Source organism: Aedes albopictus, unplaced genomic scaffold (genome assembly GCF_035046485.1).
Source record: "Aedes albopictus strain Foshan unplaced genomic scaffold, AalbF5 HiC_scaffold_769, whole genome shotgun sequence".
Classification (NCBI taxonomy): Eukaryota; Metazoa; Arthropoda; class Insecta; order Diptera; family Culicidae; genus Aedes; species Aedes albopictus.
The window spans coordinates 4,708-21,000 of NW_026917608.1; the positions used below are offsets into that span (position 1 = coordinate 4,708).

Here is a 16,293-nt window from a genome sequence, read left to right on the forward strand (position 1 = left end):
GCGTTCATAATGAATGGGACGGCGGACAATCTAGGAAAAAAGTGCGACGTATGTTTTTCTTTGGAAACATTATGAAAAGATGAAGTGGAGGCACCTAAAATATGGAACCATGTTTCCCAAAGAATGTTCACTGAGCTGAAAGGCAATATCCGCAGGCAATATTTTCCGGTATTACTTGAGAGTGGATGTGGCAGTTTTCGGCGCCCTATAAATCAATTTTATTGGCTTAATTTGTTTCAGGGAGATGAATTTTGGGGAGCACTTTTCAGATACAAGCACACATTTCGTTCCACATGGCGATTAATAACAATTTTTAAACTTTTATGTGATATTTTTTCAACTGGTTTCAGGATGAATCATAAAGAAGGACTATGAAATTTTCGATTACTAAAGGCACATTTTAGAACATTCACACTACAACTGGCTAAGATCATGCACACGTATAATACAAAACCTCCGCGCGAATTGCATTGCAGTGGGGCCCAACACAATTCAGTGAAGGTACTCTAGAGAGGTATATTGAAAAGCGTAACTGAATAATGCCGGATAGCTTGTCAGTAGCGAATAAAAAAAAGCTGGACAGTTAGCACGCGCATCTAGGTGGGAGACATTTCGTTTGAAATACCTGAATTCATTGTTGCAACATAGTCGTTCGGTGCTACATTAGGTAATATCCACCGTTTGAGGTCAGTAGCTACAACAAGAAATGGGAAAAAGTTTGATTATTTAGCATTGTATCGAGTGGTTGGGACACTTGTATGATGGAACTGATGGATTTGATGGTATATAACATGACACACACACGCGGTACACGGAAAGAAGCTTCCCGACAGATCTGGTGTTTTGTTCCATTGTTCAAAAAAATTGAAGAAATTGAAGTTCTACGCTTTGAAATCGTGGGGTCGAACGAGCATAAGCGAATCATAAAGATGTTAAGGGTATTCAATTCAAACTGTGTATATTTATTATTTTATTTTAATTTAAGGTATTTTAAATTGTTGTGATGGAAATGTATTTACTGTATTTCACATGGAGAATGGAATAGATTGAAAACATTTTTATTACAAACATTTATGATTTGAACGAGAAAGCTGCTTTCGAAATATTAATTATATCGGTGATATCAATGGCGACTTCTTCAACTTTAAGTACTCTACTATTAGGTTATGCCACCAACATTTTAGAGTACTGCATTCTGTTGCATTAAGCACGCTTGCAACTGCAAAAATTAGTTTGAAGAAAGCTACATCAAGTAATAGTTTGAGAAACTCACAATTTTGTCCGACTTTTCTGCAATTAAGTCTGCATAATCTTATTCTTTTGTTGCAAGAGTTCAATTAGTTTTCAAACACATTCAAACATAGCCATTCGCTTAGCTCAACTTGAAACTATGTTTTGAAATAACCGAGATTCAATAACCTGCACTTTAATCGGTACTGTTGGAATTCAAAATTGTAAGTGCATTAATTAGTGGAGCGGACCTGGTTGGATGGTTAGAACACGTGACTATCACGCCGAGGACCTGGGATCGAATCCCACTCCCGACAAACTCACAAAATGTGAGTTCTTCCTTCGGAAGGGAAGTAAAGCGTGGGTCCCGAGATGAACTAGCCTAGGGCTAAAAATCTCGTTAACACTTATGTGGCCGGCAGGGTACCCGGGTACCTTTTTCAATTTCAAATCTCGATATTTTATTGGTTATTGAGACTAGGATGTTGGAACTCTGTTAGATCTTAGAACTCGTGAATATACATCTATTACTGGGGTTGACCAAATTTTAAAGTGAGGAGGGGCAGGGGGAGGGGCTCCTGAATGTTTTTATTACGTGGAAGGCCGGCAGGGTACCCGGGTACCCACGAAATTGAAATGATCATATCTCCGTCATTTTTTCATCGATTTTGGAAATTTTTAGCTCATTCAACTCAGAAACTCATCATCTATCGGGAAAATTTTTGGTTAGACCGATCTAATCACCGTGGTTTTTGGAAAATCCATATTTTTAGGAGCATGTCCTTATACCATATTGAAACCCACATTGTTAAGGCTAGGATATCTTGAAGTGTTTATGGTCAACCATGGCCTCACGGGAAGCGTGTTCCGAAATCACAGTTTCAAAGTCAACACGTTTTATGATTCCAGGCCGGTCAAATACAATATGCCAAAGCAATTTTACGATGCTTGGTACCGAAATTGCTACTAACCTACTGAAAATTCCGTATATTGTATTGTATAAAAACATGGATCCGGAAATCCGTATTTTCCGGTACCTATGGGGATAGGACTGGTCCAACCAAATACGATCTCGATAGATAATGAGTTTCTGAGTTGAATGAGGCAAAAACTTTTAAAATCGGTGGAAAAATCGCTGAGATATGATCATTTCCATTTCGTGGGTACCCGGGTACCCTGCCGGCCTTCTACGGGTGTTTTTTTTGCTGGCCACACTACGGTTAATAAAGATAAAAAGAAAAGTGCATTAATCAAACTATTTTATTGACGTTGATAGCGTTTCCAGAGCCGGACGCAGGTTGGCGGTCGGCAGTGGCGCGACAGCGATTTAATTATTCTGCGCCTTGGTTTTGAACTATTTAACTGAAAATTAGTACAATGATTAACGGATAGTTTACATTTGCGTGTTGCGTAAGAATCCAGTGACGTATTCTTTTTCTAATTTTGTAATATGCGGTCTGATAATTTAAACAATCACAGTATTTAGTCGTTCCCGCCGATATCGTGGTGGTTCACGAACTCTGAACAAAACTAAGTTAACCAACTTTACTTTGCAGATAATTATAAAACTCGTCGTTCGAGGCCAAACTAAAATAAAGAACAGCAAATTGAGTTTGGGATCCATGTATGTAACTTTTCAAAGATTGGTAAGTGCTGGTATGCAAGCAACATACTTGAATACTTATTACTGAACACATGTTTCTTTATTGGAATGGTATATGAAAACCTGAGTTCCAAACTCCTCACTGGGGAGAATTTAGCAGTAAAGCAGGGGTGATGTTAGGTTTTTTTTTTCCGATGTGTGATCAATTATCAGTCCTCTTGTTTTGTTTTCGATAAAAGAAAAAAAAAACAAGTTTCTAAGAAAATTAAACAAAAACTGTTTCAAAACCGACACTTCAACCCTCTACATCCCATGGTTGCTCTAGAGCACCATCGATTTTCGACGAACTCGAGACAAACGGAATTTGCTGAATGTGATGCAATAGTTTTTAATATATGTTTGCAAACTTTTTCGTTGATTTCGAAAAATTTGGACAATTTGTCATAACTTTTGTTCAAGCACTTTTTTTTGGAAACGCTTTTTTGACAAAGAAAAATCGTTCAATGTCGTGGGAAGGAAAGGGTTAATATTCTCCAGTAATGGGGCATGCACTACACTAAGGATACGCGTAATATCACAATAGATCTAATAACTGGTCGCAGTGACAGACCCGAAAAGGAATTTAAGAAATATAAAATAAATCCTGAATCAGATTTTATTTAAAATTTATTAAAGGTTTGTCGAAGTTATTATTGCCTAAGGAGTTTGCCTAAGTAACAAAACATATTATAACTTGAGTCGTATGAATTATCATAGCTTTGTCCATGGCTTTGTCAGAGCATCACTTGTTTTTATTCGTTTTATTATAACTCCAGCCAACAAAAACTTCACAAAGTATACTTGAGATACGTCACATAAAATCTAATATTAAACAACAAACACATTTTAAACTTAAGAGTCCAATTGTTCAATTCTGTAAAGAAAACAACAAATCGTTTATCATTGGCTGTGACGCCAATGCGCATCAGACGGTTTGGGGTAGTACGGATATTAACAGTCGAGGTGAGTCACTATTAGAGTATCTGTCTTCCAACAATATAGACATTTGCAATAATGGTGATAAACCTACTTTCTCAAATGTAATCAGACAAGAGGTCTTGGATCTAACACTGTGCAATGCTGCAATCTTTGACAAGATCACAAACTGGCACGTGTCAGATGAGATTTCTCTATCTGATCATAAACACATAAGGAGTGTATCGTAAAGTAGTTGAAAATGTTTACCATAGCCTCAAAAATAGTAAAATACAACTTTTGAGTAATTTTATTTTTAGAGATACTGTATAAATCCTTGAAAAAATAAATGGCTCCCATGATTTTCTAAAAAAAATCACTTAACTGAGTTTTTAATCTAGATTACTGAACACATGTTTTTAAAATTTTGCACACCTTCTAAAAAATTGAAATTGCGAAAAAAGTTCGATAATGTTCGAAAATTGTTAATTTTTTTGTGCAAATATACTAATCTCCAGAATGCTAATGATATAGGCAAATTATTTTTTTTTTCAAGAAAAATCTCCACTGCATTGTAGCGCAATTCTTAAAAATGAAAAAAGGCCATTTTTGAGGAACCCCTTTTTTTCACGCTCCCCAAAATCATGTTTACTTAAATTAAAAATACCTAAAATGAAAAATTCGCATTTTTTTAAATAGGGAATTATTTTTAGTTTATGGACGAGTAAGTAAGAGCAAAAAACGGAATTTTATAACCTTTTAAGATATTAAAAGCAGAGTTTCCAAGTTTGACCAAAAAATAGACGTTTTTTGGAGTGGACCATTTTGTAGATATTGGAGATTTTTCCATCGAAAATATGAATTTTAATAGTCGGTGTTGCATGATATGTTATGTGTATATAACTGTTAACAAGCATCAATATTTCCCAGATTTTTTATCGTACAAATTTTATTCGCTACAGATGTTTGAAATATTGAAAAATCTTAACAAAATACCATTTTGTGCAGATTTTTATTTTGTGAGGTGTATTCATTAAACCATATTTTGAATAATACTAAACCTTTTTAATTTTTTTTTTAAGCTGTTCAAAACTTAACTGTATTGTGAAGATTTCATAGAAGAACCGATATAAAAAGACCAAACCAGCTTCGAGATTGAGCATTCTAAACATTTTCAACTACTTTTCGATACACTCCTTAATCTTCAATTGGAGTGGTGGAGATTATTCTAGAACCGCATTTAGAAATCCCAGGTACACAAACTGGGATTAATATGTAGAATTGCTGAATACGCATTCATTTACAATAGGAGAAACTATTGATTCAACCCAAAAGTTGGAATCATTTTCTCAAAAGGTAAATGAAAGTATCATCAATTCCTTTAACAAAAGTTGTCCCACCATACAATCATCTTCTACTAGAGACGTGCCATGGATCGCCTTAGAAAATTTTCTCGTAAAATGTTCAATAGAGCGAAACAAAGGGGAGATTGGACTCAGTACAGGAAAGCCCTGACTGATTACAACAACGAAATACGAAAATCGAAAAGAAAATCTTGGATGCTGACATGTGAAAACGTTAACAGCACTCCTGTAGTTGGAAGACTACAGAAAACGCTTGCAAAAGATCATTCAAATGAATCGGGAAACCTGAAGCGCGACGATGGAGCTTTTACCAAAACTCCTCGTGAAACTTTAGATTTAATGATGGAAACCCATTTTCCAGGTTCGGTTCTAAGCGTGCATTCCAATGATACTATATCTCTGGAAGGTGAAGGATGTCCTAGTATAAACTCTTCGGAGTCAACTAGTACCGCCTCAGATTTAGCTGATGAAATCTTCACGAAGGCCAGAGTGGAAAATGAAATTAGATCTTTTCTGCCTTTTAAATCTGCAGGAGTTGATGGAATATTTCCAGCACTGATTCAAAATGGAGAAGCGGTGTTGGTTCCATCACTAATTGAAATGTTCAAGGCTAGCTTAAGATTGAATTACGTTCCATCAAAATGTAGACTTGTAAAAGTTATATTTATACCAAAAAAAGGGGCAAAGCATACAGGCCAATTAGTCTTTCTTCAGTTTTGTTGAAGACTATGGAAAAGGTTTTGAAGGATTTTATCAATTCTTCTTACATAAAAGAGCATCCCCTATCTGACTGCTAGTTTGCTTATCAATCTGGTAAGTCAACGGTTACAGCACTTCATTCGCTAGTAACAAAGGTGGAAAAAACGTTTTCAGCAAAAGAAATAGCTCTATGCGCCTTTTTAGACATAGAAGGAGCATTTGATAATGCCTCCTATTCATCTATGAAGCGTGCCATGGAGAACAAAAACTTCGACCAATGTATCATACATTGGATTTATACTGTGCTTGCAAAAAGAGAAATCACCTCTGAGCTGGGAAGTTCTTCTATAACAGTAAGGGCAACGAAAGGTTGCCCTCAAGGAGGAGTCCTCTCACCACTAATGTGATCCTTAGTTGTAGATGATCTTCTAAGAAGCTTGAAGGAAAAAGGTTTCGAAGTTGTGGGCTTTGCAGACGATATACATAGTCATAATAGTGAGAGGAAAGTATGACGATACTGTTTCGGAGAGAATGCAAAGGGCCCTAAACAATACACATTCATGGTGCATTAAGGAGAGCCTTAGCATCAATCCGTCAAAAGTTGTAATTGTCCCTTTCACTAGGAGAAGGAAGATCAACCTAAAAGCTTTTCGGCTTGGAGGGATACAAATTCATCCTAGTGATCGAGTCAAATACTTAGGTTTGATACTGGATTCTAAACTGAACTGGAATGCTCAAATTGAGTCCGTGATCGGTAAGGCAACACGTGCGTTCTGGTTATGCTCCAAAACTATTGGCAGGAAGTGGGGATTGAAACCAAAAATGATAATGTGGATTTATACTGCCATAATCCGCCCAAAAGTGACGTATGCTTCGTTTGTCTGGAGGCCAAAAACAAAAGAGGCTTCCACACAATCGAAGCTTGCGAAAATTCAACGTCTTGCGTCCATTGCTGTTACAGGAGCGATGAGAAGCACTCCATCAAAAGCTTTAGATGCGATTCTCAATCTGCTACCTTTGCACGAGTATGTGCAATTAGAAGCAGAAAAGGAATTGCTGAGTTTATGCCAGGTGATCTTGTAGGTCACTTGAGCATTTCACAATACTTCCAAAATAGGTAGTAATGAAAATGGTTAAAGACTGGATGAAACCTGTGGAGAACCATGATGTTCCTTACAAGTTGCACGAAACAACTCGTGCAGATTGGGAAGTCGGAGGTCCCACTGTTCGTCAAGGATCATTCAAATTCTATACATATGGCTCAAAAGTTGGAATAAAAACGGGAGCAGGAATCTACGGCCCTGGAATACAAATTTCAGTGGCGATGGCACTATCCTACGGTGTTTCAAGCAGAGATTCTTGCTATTTTGAAATGCGCAAATATCTGCCTTGAGAGAAAATACAGATATGCAAATATTTGTATTTTCTCAGATAGTCAAGCTGCACTAAAAACATTGTGCGCTTACAAATGTACTTCAAAGCTTGTCTGGGAATGCATTCTTTCACTGCGCAGGCTGTGCCAAGAGAATTCAGTAAACTTATACTGGGTTCCAGGTCACTGTGGTATTGAAGGGAATGAAATGGCAGACGAGCTTGCTAAAAGTGGTTACAATTTACAGTTTGCTGGCCCATAACCATTCTGCGGTATATCAAACTGTACAATAAAAATGGACCTGAAATACTGGGCTGAGCAGATGGTGATATCCAATTGGATGGATGTCAAAAATTGCAATCAGTCAAAACGATTTATAACACCAAATGCTTATAAAAGCACCGAGCAGGTATCACTTGAAAAATATTGGCCATATTGAGAATACCTGTCGTTTCTGTAATACGGAACGTGAAACCTCGGAACATCTGCTTTGCAGTTGTGGTGCTTTATACACGCGCAGGCAAAGATTTCTAAATAGTGGTTGCTTGCAACCCAGTGAGATCTGGTCTGCAGAACCTGGGAAGGTCTTGGAGTTTATCAATTCCATTGCACCTGACTGGGAGACGACGCGTCGTGGCAGTAGCTGATTATTTGACACATGGTTATTAGCTGGCTAGATGCGAATATCAAAACGGGACATGCCACAAAAGTTCAGCTATATAGGCCCTCCAGCTGATCCAGTCTCTCTAAAAAATGTGTGAATCGACATGTCTATATTGTTTCATTTTAGAGTGATTATTTCCCAGGCGCAAGAAATATTGTGCCGAAAGGTCAACAAATGTAAATCTAAACTTATATTAATCCTACAGGAGTATAGTAAACAAAAATTAAAAACCTTTCAATATAGTTTCTATATCCTGCTATCAAAATTAATTCTAAACGTGCCATTGCCATTTCCTCGCTTCTTAATTCAAACAAGAATCTGGAAAGTACATTAGCCAGCACGATCACCATTCCAACGAGAAAACAAAACTCCGAACAAGAAAATTCCGCTTTGTATCTGAATAACGGTTTGTTTATCGAACATGTTCTTCCGATTAGGATCATTCCTATGCTTCGCCAACAACCTACACAAACATTATAAAAAAGCAATATGTACAAATTCGATCGAAAAGAACCAACCAAAGAATGCAAAGCAAACACCACCAACATATCTACCATACAAACGGTCTGTCTGTCTGTCGAGTCTATTTAAAACCACAAAAGCTTTCGACGTCTGCTTCTCCTTGTTCCTCGTCGTAGGTTGTTATCTAAACTCTTCGTTGGCTCGAAGAGCAAGTAATCCAACTGCCTACATACTTTGTAGGTTTCAAAGGTTTTCTTCTCGCGCTTTTCGCTTTCGACATGGTTATATTTTTAAACCGTGCCTAATCGAACGCCGTCGTCGCGCGCCGGTATGCCGTCGAGAAATTTGTAAACACATCGTCATGTTTTCATGGCTCCCCGGCGGTGTACGACCTACGTTCGAGATCTCTTTATCTCTACGTCTGACGAGGTTCAAACGACGACAGCGACAGTGCGATCATCGGCCGCGACGACAAAGACGAAAACGACGATCCCAAGAGGAAGACCACATGTTCTTCTGATGTGCAGCAAGATGTGCAATCTTCTCTACCTACATACCTACCGAGAGCTATCTGTGTCTAGGTTTGGGATGTTTGAACCCGTCGTCCCAAACGCTCTTCTAACGTGAACTCTCTCGCTGCGCTAGATCTTGATTTGGGAAGCTTCCTCGTCTTTACACTGTAGAGTCTACAGAGATGTATTCTGTGTATTCTAGCCTCCGAAAGTGACGCGCGCTCTGTTGCCAACTGACGACGACCCCGACCGAAAGAGAAGGATGATCGACCGACCCACAGTTGCATACAGCTGCACGATGCAGTTTTTGAGATAAAAGGGAATGCGGTGAAGGGATGTGCGCTTCTTGCCGTGCCAGGCGCACCACGCCGATAGATTTAAAGGGAACGAACAAGGCGCAGGGATCAACCGACACGGGACCCGTTGCAGTGTACGAATGTGTAGGTTTCATTAATTGCATCGAATGGATTGCGTAGATGATGATGATGATGATCACAACGAACGAAACGGTAAATCGAATGTCAGCTGTTTCTGCTGTCTGCTATCCTTCCTGAGGAATGTAGCCGTTTGGATTTGGAACGAAGCGCGTTGAACGGCCTACCCTTGAACTTGCAAAAGAGTTGTGTTTGTGCGTTTGCATGGGCTTGTGCTGATATTTTGATGAATCAACCAATTAGGTTAATCTCATCGGCATTTTAATTGCAAAATAGATTTTTTAACTTTATTTGGTTTTTATACTGAATTGTTTTGAGATTGTAAACAAAATTATGTTGAATATCTGCAATAACTTTTTTCAGAAATTGTATAGATGAATTTTTAAAAATTCCGCCACGAATTCCACTGAGATCTGTTATTTTACCTGAAATGAGCTCAGAAAATGTATAGAAGAATCCTTCTGCAGAGTCACCTGATATTAAGAAGAATACCAACATTTTTCTATAGTTCTTTTTCTTTTCATACATTTGATCCGAAAGGGCTTCTCCAGAAATTTTGTTAAAAATTCATTCCACTCAGCATTCTTGCTAGGGATTACTTCAAGTTCAAGTGTTTTCTAGGTATCACTCCTAGAATTCGTTCCAAGATTCTTTCACGGATTCTTCCCGGGATTTCTTCAGGGCTGTATATCATGTGTTTCTATAAGGGATTCCTTCCGAAATTCTTTCAGGGGTTTCTCCCTGAACACCTTTACGGATTCCTCCCGGGACTCCTCCTTTCAGAGACTTCTTCCTAGGATTGTTTCAGGTATTCCTTTATTGATTCTCCCTGGGAATTCATCGGGAATTTTCGCAGGATTTCTCGGATTCTCTCAGGGACTCATCAAGCACTTTGTTAAAGAATCCTCCTGAGATTCTTTCAAGGGTTTCTTCAGAGATTTCTTCCGGGAGTTTTTCAGAGATACTTCAATGATTCTCTCAAGAATTTCTCCCGGTATTCCTCCAGGAACTTTACTCGGGATTTATTTTTATGGATTTTTTATGAACTTTCGATGATTTTTTCCGAGATAACTCGAAGATTGTTTCAGAGATTCCTTTCGATATTTGGGATTTCCTCCCAGAATTACTCCAACGATTTCTTGTGAGATTTGTCTCGTGAAATTATGGTATTGAAACTTGAATATTGATCATATGAAAAAAAAAAAAAAAATGTTAGATACATTAGGCGTCAACGAGGCAACTTCACAGAAATTCTAATAGATATACAGTCAGACATTATTTCACAAATTTCTTTATCGCTACTCCTGGGGGTGAATTCCGGCGCACAGTTTCTTCGAAGAGAAGAAATTTTCTTTCATTGCTCACCAGCAAGAAAATTTTCTTTTATTCGAAGAAAAAGTGCGCGGAATTCGCTTACTGAACTAGTAATTGCAAGCTACGAAAGCGTCACATCACCTTGATGTCTCCTGCGTAATTGTTCTTTACTATTCAAGAAAAATATGTGTTGAATACATGTATCCACCGAGGTTTGCCAAGTTGGAAAGTGCTGAAAAAATCGAGTTTTGCAACGAGTTTTATGCAATGATTTTTTTTCATTATACAATTCATTTCAGTTACATAAAATCATAATGCAACTCACATGAGTTGCATTATGAAACTTATGCAACTATTTTCCATTAAGCAACTCATTTCAGTCGCATAATGAATCAGTTAGGAAAAATGGGCCATTATGATACCAAAATGAGTTAAATAAAATAGAAACTATGATACTGAATTGCATAAAATCATTTTACATATACTTCTCCACTAAAATCTGTACCCATTAGAGAGCGGATTTTGTATTATGCCAATCTCTGTACCAGAAAGAGTTTTATAAAAGCAGCTCCTTCCTTAATAAAGGATTTAGAAACTTATCGTACAAGAATCTCTTCAAATTGAATATCTTACAGAGACAACGGGTTTTCAGTATGTAATTTTGACTTGAGGTTTAGTAAATCAAAATTGTTTCGGAATCTTATAAGATTTATCTTTCATGACTTTCCTTGGCCGTGAGGCATTGGGAGATAGGTGTGACAGAATGTTGGATCTACTTATTTCCTGTACATCGTCTAATTACCTGAACAGCACAAAGAATGTACAATTCAAAGTTTAACGTAAACAAAAAATATTCGTTCGATATTTCTACAACACTACCTGAGATATAATTTGAATGTCATCAAATGTGCAACACATTTTTGTTCCACATTGATAGAAAATCACAGCTTTTACACACTTCAAAACACCCACCGTAACCGAACAGAGAAAGAAAGTTTTAAGTATCTATGTAGATTCTAAGCGAAATTTAGAAACGATAGAGATCAAGAACCAAAACACCAGCGACAGAGGGGAAACTAAAGTATAATGTACATTCTAACTAAAGTCTAACCCGTTACAGCTAAACCCAACTTACCGGTCGGTTTGAAGGTGGCTGTGTCGAAGGATGCTGTCCGCACCGGGTGCTTGTCCTTGTAGCTTGGCTGCCGATCCGGAACGAACGGTACCGCCGGCAGGGATTCGCCTCGCGTCAGCGGCGGTCGCTGCTGAATGGCCACCGAGGGATCCTCGGCACCACGTTTGGCACTGCCCGTCGGCCCATCCATTGGACCGTGCTCGTCATCCTCCGGCGGTGGTCGTTTCAAATTGACCGAAAGTGCCGGCGGTACCTGCTGTTGTCTGTTGGGGTGCGGTGGCATGTGATGTGGCGGAATATGCTGCTGGAGGCGGGCCCCCGGACGGACACCGCCGCTAATGTCGTGTGGCTCGTGTTTCGGTGTGAAATCAACTAGCGTCGGCCCGTTGGGCCCGGCACGCACCGAGTAGTGATGGTGGGCCTGTGGAACGGACCGATGCGGTGGCATTTCCCCATTTTCATGGCCACCACCACGTTTGCCGCCACTGCTGCCACCTCCAGCTGATCCACTGCCACTTCCGCCACCGCCGCCACCACTGGCATGGATTCGTTTCATCTGTCGAGCCGTATCCAGAACCAGCTCGATCCGGTCAGCTCCCTCGTAGTTCACACATCCTCGACACACGGCTTCCGTGAAGTCGTGAATCATGGCCCACGGCATCCGGGGCAAATCGCACAAGTAACAATGTTGACGCTTCGCTTGAACCGACATTTTGTCAGCCTATTTATATCACCAAAAACAAATAGTTGAACTATTTCAACCAACAATAAAACTACCGCCTTAACACACTAAGCCAGTGTCACTTATTCACTCACTAAACTAATCGCAGCCCCATTAAAGTTATCCATAGCGAGGCAATCGGCTCTCATCGATTTCTATAACACTTGTTTTCGCGCCAACGATTAAAAATCCATACTCCGATTAAATCCCTCCGATGTAGGAATGTTTGCTTTTCTGTCGTCACTAACAAATCTTCCGTTATGATAACGATATTATCTACGCCTCACAAATTACGCTAGCAAACGTGTGATTCAACGTATTAATGATGCAATCTAGTCGTGGCCGTCTTCTTCCTATTCGCTTCGCACTCCTCAACTGAACGCGATTATCAGGCTCAGCAAGGCGCGCACTTTTGTTTTCACCGCAATTCCGGTAGAACACTGGGTATCCTCTATCAATTCCGGATCAACTAACACTAGTTTCCTATGGCGGATAGATCTTCCACTTCTATCCGCTCAACCATGCAAAACTTCTCTCCACTCCATAAAGAATCCCTCCTTCAGTGGATTATCGATTATGGCTCCTAGTCACCCTCCAAAATGGACACCACTCACAGGGTTCGAACTTAAAAAATTGCGCGCAATTCGAACCCAAATCAATCGCTAAATTCAATTACACAATTTCAACACCTCCTTAGAACCTGGGGTCCAAAGCGGACATAGAATAACTCAATCCGAATTCGCTTCCGACAAAGAAAAAACAGAAGAAAAAATTCTGCCCTTTTCCTCCACGTATAGCTCACAAACGACGAACGGGAACGAACGGAACGATGCGTTGTGCAGCAACCAACGAGCGCGTCACTTTTGAAACGAACGGTCCACTCCGGCTGCCGTGGAACCCTCTCGTCAATGGTTTGTGCTCTGCTGCTGCTGCTGCTGATGGCGTGCGCGTCGTCGTCGTGCTCTAGCCAAAATCAATAACAGCAACAATAGCAACAACAATATACGCAAGCTGCTTGCTTCACCCAACAAGAACAGCTAGACGAGTAGTGTGATCACGCTCGCATACATTCGTGGCGAACGGCAGTATGCGGTTGTGTTTGTGCGGCTATATACTACCGCACCGCCGTGTATTTTACGATGGTTTTGAATTGTAGTAACCACTAATAATAGCAACAGCGCCAGACCAGACCAGCAGACAAGGCTACTGCTGCTGCTGTCGTCGGTGATGTGTAGTGTAGCGGCACACGGTGTACCCACACAGGCAGAACCAACCAAGAGTCGTCTGCTGAACATTCGTATTGGAAAACGCAACACATGTGCACGCGACTTCGAGCAGTAAAGTGCAATTTCAATAGGGTGGTTCTACTAAGGATACTATGCACATTTTGAAGCAATTTTCTTCAATTTTTGCATGGACGCTGCCCATTTATTACGTAAGGCATTTTTAATGCTTTCATGCAATTCAGTATCTTAAATTCTGTTTTATATAACTTATATTGGTATCATAATGAACAACTTTTCCGAACTGGTTCATAATGCAACTGAAATGACTTGCATAATAAAAATAGTTGCATAATGCTCATAATGCAACTCATTTGAATTGAGTTCAAATGAGATGTAATGATGAAAAAATCATTGCATAAAATTTTGTATGGGACTCGTTGCAAAACTCGATTTTTTCAGCACTCTTCGTATTTATCCAACTCGGTAAACCTCGTGCTGAAAAAATATACTTTTTGCAACTCGTTACATAAATAACTACATATTACGACACCCCCTTCATTCATTTATTCATTAATTCAGCATTACATTACAATCATAGGGGGTGGAATCTCAGGTAAAATATTATCTCCTGGGCGCCCATTAAAAACACCACCCCCGGCGAAGACTGGCGCTCGAGCCTAGCTATTTAGCACTGTAGTTGGAGGAAATGCCAATGCAGAACCCGTAGCTTCCGGGAAGGTAAGTCCAGCTCCCTGGGTTAGTGGGTTGGTGTCAGTCTCTGCGAGCCAGCCGCAAAAAAAACTAGCACCGGAAAATCAACAAGAGAAGAATGCGAACCGATACCAATGGCGACGACCACAGCGACGAAAAGGGACTTGCGATTGGAAACTCGGTACGTGGAACTGCAGATCTCTCAACTTCATCGGGAGCACCCGCATACTCGCCGATATACTGAAGGACCGCGGGTTCGGAATCGTAGCGCTGCAGGAGGTGTGTTGGACAGGATCTATGGTGCGAACGTTTAGAGGTAATCATACCATCTACCAGAGTTGCGGCAACACACGTGAGCTGGGAACAGCTTTTATAGTGATGGGCGACATGCAGAGGCGCTTGATCGGTTGGTGGCCGATCGACGAAAGAATGTGCAGGTTGAGAATAAAGGGCCGATTCTTCAACATTAGCATAATAAACGTGCACAGCCCTCACTCCGGAAGCACTGATGATGACAAAGACGCATTTTACGCGCAGCTCGAACGCAAGTACGACCGCTGCCCAAACCACGACGTCAAGATCATCATAGGGGATCTAAACGCTCAGGTAGGCCAGGAGGAGAAATTCAGACTGACGATTGGAAAGTTCAGCGCCCACCAGCTGACGAACGAAATGGCCTACGCCTCATCGATTTCGCCGCCTCCAAGAACATGGCCATTCGTAGCACCTTCTTTCAGCACAGCCTCCCGTATCGTTACACCTGGAGATCACCACAACAAACGAAATCGCAAATCGACCACGTTCTGATTGATGGACGGCACTTCTCCGACATTATCGACGTCAGGACCTATCGTGGCGCTAATATCGACTCCGATCCCTACCTGGTGATGGTTAAACTGCGCCCAAAACTCTCCGTTATTAACAATGTACATTACCGGCGGCCGCCCCGGTACGATCTAGAGCGACTGAAGCAACCGGATGTCGCCACCGCATACGCGCAGAATCTCGAGGCAGCGTTGCCGAACGAGGGTGTGCTCGATGTGGCCCCTCTAGAGGACTGCTGGAATACAGTGAAAGCAGCCATCAACAACGCAGCCGAGAGCACTATCGGGTACGTAGAACGGAGTCGACGAAACGATTGGTTCGACGAGGAGTGCAGAGCGGTTCTGGAGGAGAAGGATGCAGCGCGGGCGGTAATGCTGCAGTATGGAACCCGACAGAATGTGGAGCGATACAGACAGAAGCGGAAGCAGCAGACCCGTCTCTTCCGGGAGAAAAAGCGCCGCCTGGAAGAAGCGGAGTGCGAGGAAATGGAACTGCTGTGCCGTTCACAGGAAACACGCAAGTTCTACCAGAAGCTCAACGCATCCCGCAAAGGCTACGTGCCGAAATATGCAGGGATAAGGAAGGGAGCCTCCTGACGGACAAACGTGAGGTGATCGAAAGGTGGAAGCAGCACTTCGACGAGCACCTGAATGGCGAAGAGAATGTAGGCACGGAGGACCAAGGCAGCGGAGGAAATGACTATGTTGGTGCAGCAGAGGACGGGAACGAACCAACTCCCACGCTGAGGGAAGTTAAGGATGCCATCCACCAGCTCAAAAACAACAAAGCGGCTGGTAAGGACGGTATCGCAGCAGAACTCATCAAGATGGGCCCGGAAAAGTTGGCCACCTGTCTGCACCAGTTAGTAGTCAAGATCTGGGAAACTGAACAGCTACCGGAGGAGTGGAAGGAAGGGATAATCTGTCCCATCCACAAGAAAGGCGACAAGTTAATGTGTGAGAACTTTCGAGCGATCACCGTTTTGAATGCCGCCTACAAAGTGCTATCCCAGATCATCTTCCGTCGTCTTTCACCTACAGTAAATGAGTTCGTGGGAAGTTACCAAG

General features: G+C 41.0%; 1 protein-coding gene across 1 annotated transcript; it reads right to left on the bottom strand.

Annotated features, from left to right (window-relative positions):
* Positions 1-625: 625 nt before the first annotated feature.
* On the bottom strand, positions 626-13,389 carry LOC109405982 (interferon regulatory factor 2-binding protein 1; the record flags this gene model as incomplete). Its single annotated transcript, XM_062844036.1, is given in 2 exon segments — positions 626-694; positions 11,744-13,389. Coding segments are annotated over 2 exon segments (781 nt in total), but the record flags the coding sequence as incomplete, so codon positions are not given.
* Positions 13,390-16,293: the final 2,904 nt, after the last annotated feature.